Below are 2,427 nucleotides of genomic sequence, written 5' to 3'. Positions count from 1 at the left end.
TCAACAGGTTGTTCAGCAGTATACTAAGAAGCAAAGGGATGAAATAGCTGAAATTGAGCAATTAATGGCAAAAATCTTGAAGCATGTGGAAAGCCAAGCATTAGAAGCTGAACACTTTCTCAATGACGATGGAACTCCCAACATTGAACGTATAAAAGAGTAAGTTCCTTCCACATGATAAGATGAAACGCCTAAGAAAAGATCACTTGCGTTTGGTATGACGGAAGACATTTTTCATAGTCATCCAGTGTTTAGTTGATGAGTAGAAAATATACCTTCATAAAAAGTGTAACGGGAGACTGTTCTTATGAAACTTTGAAGCACTAAAGATTACTAATAATGTCTAAGTGTTGGTCGTAAAAAGTAATATGAAGTTAAAGACTAAGTTAATCGTAAAGGATTGACTTCCGACACACATAAGTGAGGGAAGTACAACAACAACATACCCAGTGTAGTGTGTATGCAGACCATTTCTCTACCTCAGAGGTGAGTTAGAGAGGTTATTTCCAATAGACCCCGGGATCAAGACAAAAACATTCTAAAAAGGACTGTAATGAAAGTACAAGAAACACTATATAGTAACAAAAACAACAGATAATAGCGAAAAAAATACTACAGTCCAACTACATGAAACCATAGGTAGTAACAGAAATCGAAGAGCTACTTTCCTAAGAAAATACATTTGAGTACTCAAACACAAAAAAATGACATTCTCATGGGACATATACTATCCTGAAAAATGACTTCTGTTATACCAAACACAACCAAATAAAGAGAAAAAAAAAAATCTTAGACCTATCTGTTCCTCATCTTTGCCTGTAATGGTTGCAGAATCTTCCATCAGTATGATAGTGATGGGAACAATTCCATAACACGGAACGAATTGGAAAAATTAATACGATCAGTCAAATATGATGAAGTGCAACTAAATAGCGATGATTCAGTCAAGAAGGTGATGCAAGATTTTGATACAGATCGCAATGACATGATCGATGAACCTGAGTTTGTCGATGGAATGACAAGATGGATCAATGAGGCTATTCGTGTGACTAGTTGTAAGGACAAGAAAAGGGCCATCGATGAATATGACAAGGTAAAGTTAACAATATTTTTCCTTGCAGGAAATGATTTTCTAGATTTAGAAAGTTCCTTTACGACATCATTTTATGAAGAAACTTTGGTTGTTACAGAACAATTTTGATCATCTTAGGTGTACTGGGCCCTTGTACTTGTCCTTTGTCATCTAAATTAAGGAGTACAGATGACAAAGGACTAAGTAGGGGTGTTCACTTTAAAAACTCGGACAAGTACAAGGGTCCAGTAGACCATTTCGCCTGAAAAAAAACTTTGCTTTATTTTTTAGTCTATCTATAAGAGAAGATCATAGTTGACACGAGGGTCTATTGGAAACAGTTTCTCCACATACACATCACCCTCCTGAGACCCCATTTGTGGATTATACTGTGTATGTTGTTTGTTTTTTTAAAAAGAGGAGATCGTATGAAAAATAGTTACCGAACCTTTCATTTCCTTGGAATCCAAGTTGAAAGAGATATATTGAACAAGCATGATCGTCTCCTGTTCTGATCTACTAATTATCGTGTTCTTTTATCCGCCACCTTCTTCTTGGTCAACGCTACTAATAACCTATATATAGTTTTGTCTACTTATTAAAGATAACAAGAATTTAATATGATTTTGTTTTTTATAGAAACAATATGGATACGGGTTGTCATTAATCATTTGAAATAGTGTTTAATACATCTGTACATACATTTATCCTTCAATTCATTCATTTTCTTTCTAAAGTTTCGATGTAAAGATTCCTCCTCACCATAGCCTTAATGTGGTCTTATTGTCTGTAGATTATGTGGGGTAAAGTTGAAAAATTGGTGTATGATGAGGGTGAAAAAGACGGAAAGATCAACTATAAGTTGTTGACATGGGATTTTAACAAGTCTATATTTGAAGTGATTTTGGGGATTGCAATGCTGACTTTATGCTCAAAACCACTAGTAAAAAATATTCAAAAGTTGTCTGAAACTATTGGAATACCTTCTTTTCTCATCCCCTTTGTGATAGTACCATTGGCTCTAAATGCAAGAATGGCACTAGCAGCAATCTTTCCAGCTAGCCAGAAGAGCTCAAAAACTTCTTCTTTGACATTCTCTGAGGTAAGTTTAACTCTCTCTTTCTCTTTCATAACTAGAATCGTCACGGCCAGGGGTGGAGCTACAGTATTATAATAGCCAGTTTTTAGTCAGGCTCTCAAAATTTGTTTATTTTAAAAAGAGTGAAGCATCTAGTACCTTCTGAACTATGACCAAATTTGCTACGAAATACTCCAACTTCACGGGGGTCCTATTACCCCTCCGAACTTAATTTTAGCCTATTTTTGCCACCCTTTTGTGTTGATGTGGCACCTTT

General features: G+C 35.5%; 1 protein-coding gene across 1 annotated transcript; it reads left to right on the top strand.

The window, feature by feature from the left end:
• Nucleotides 1-6: 6 nt before the first annotated feature.
• Nucleotides 7-2,174, top strand: LOC107869873 (sodium/calcium exchanger NCL1; the record flags this gene model as incomplete). Its single annotated transcript, XM_047405229.1, is given in 3 exon segments — nt 7-159; nt 832-1,093; nt 1,866-2,174. Coding segments are annotated over 3 exon segments (666 nt in total), but the record flags the coding sequence as incomplete, so codon positions are not given.
• Nucleotides 2,175-2,427: the final 253 nt, after the last annotated feature.

This window comes from Capsicum annuum, unplaced genomic scaffold (assembly GCF_002878395.1).
Source record: "Capsicum annuum cultivar UCD-10X-F1 unplaced genomic scaffold, UCD10Xv1.1 ctg76279, whole genome shotgun sequence".
Lineage (NCBI taxonomy): Eukaryota > Viridiplantae > Streptophyta > Magnoliopsida > Solanales > Solanaceae > Capsicum > Capsicum annuum.
Note: the sequence above shows the minus strand (reverse complement) of the source record. Positions and strands in the feature narration are given on the sequence as shown.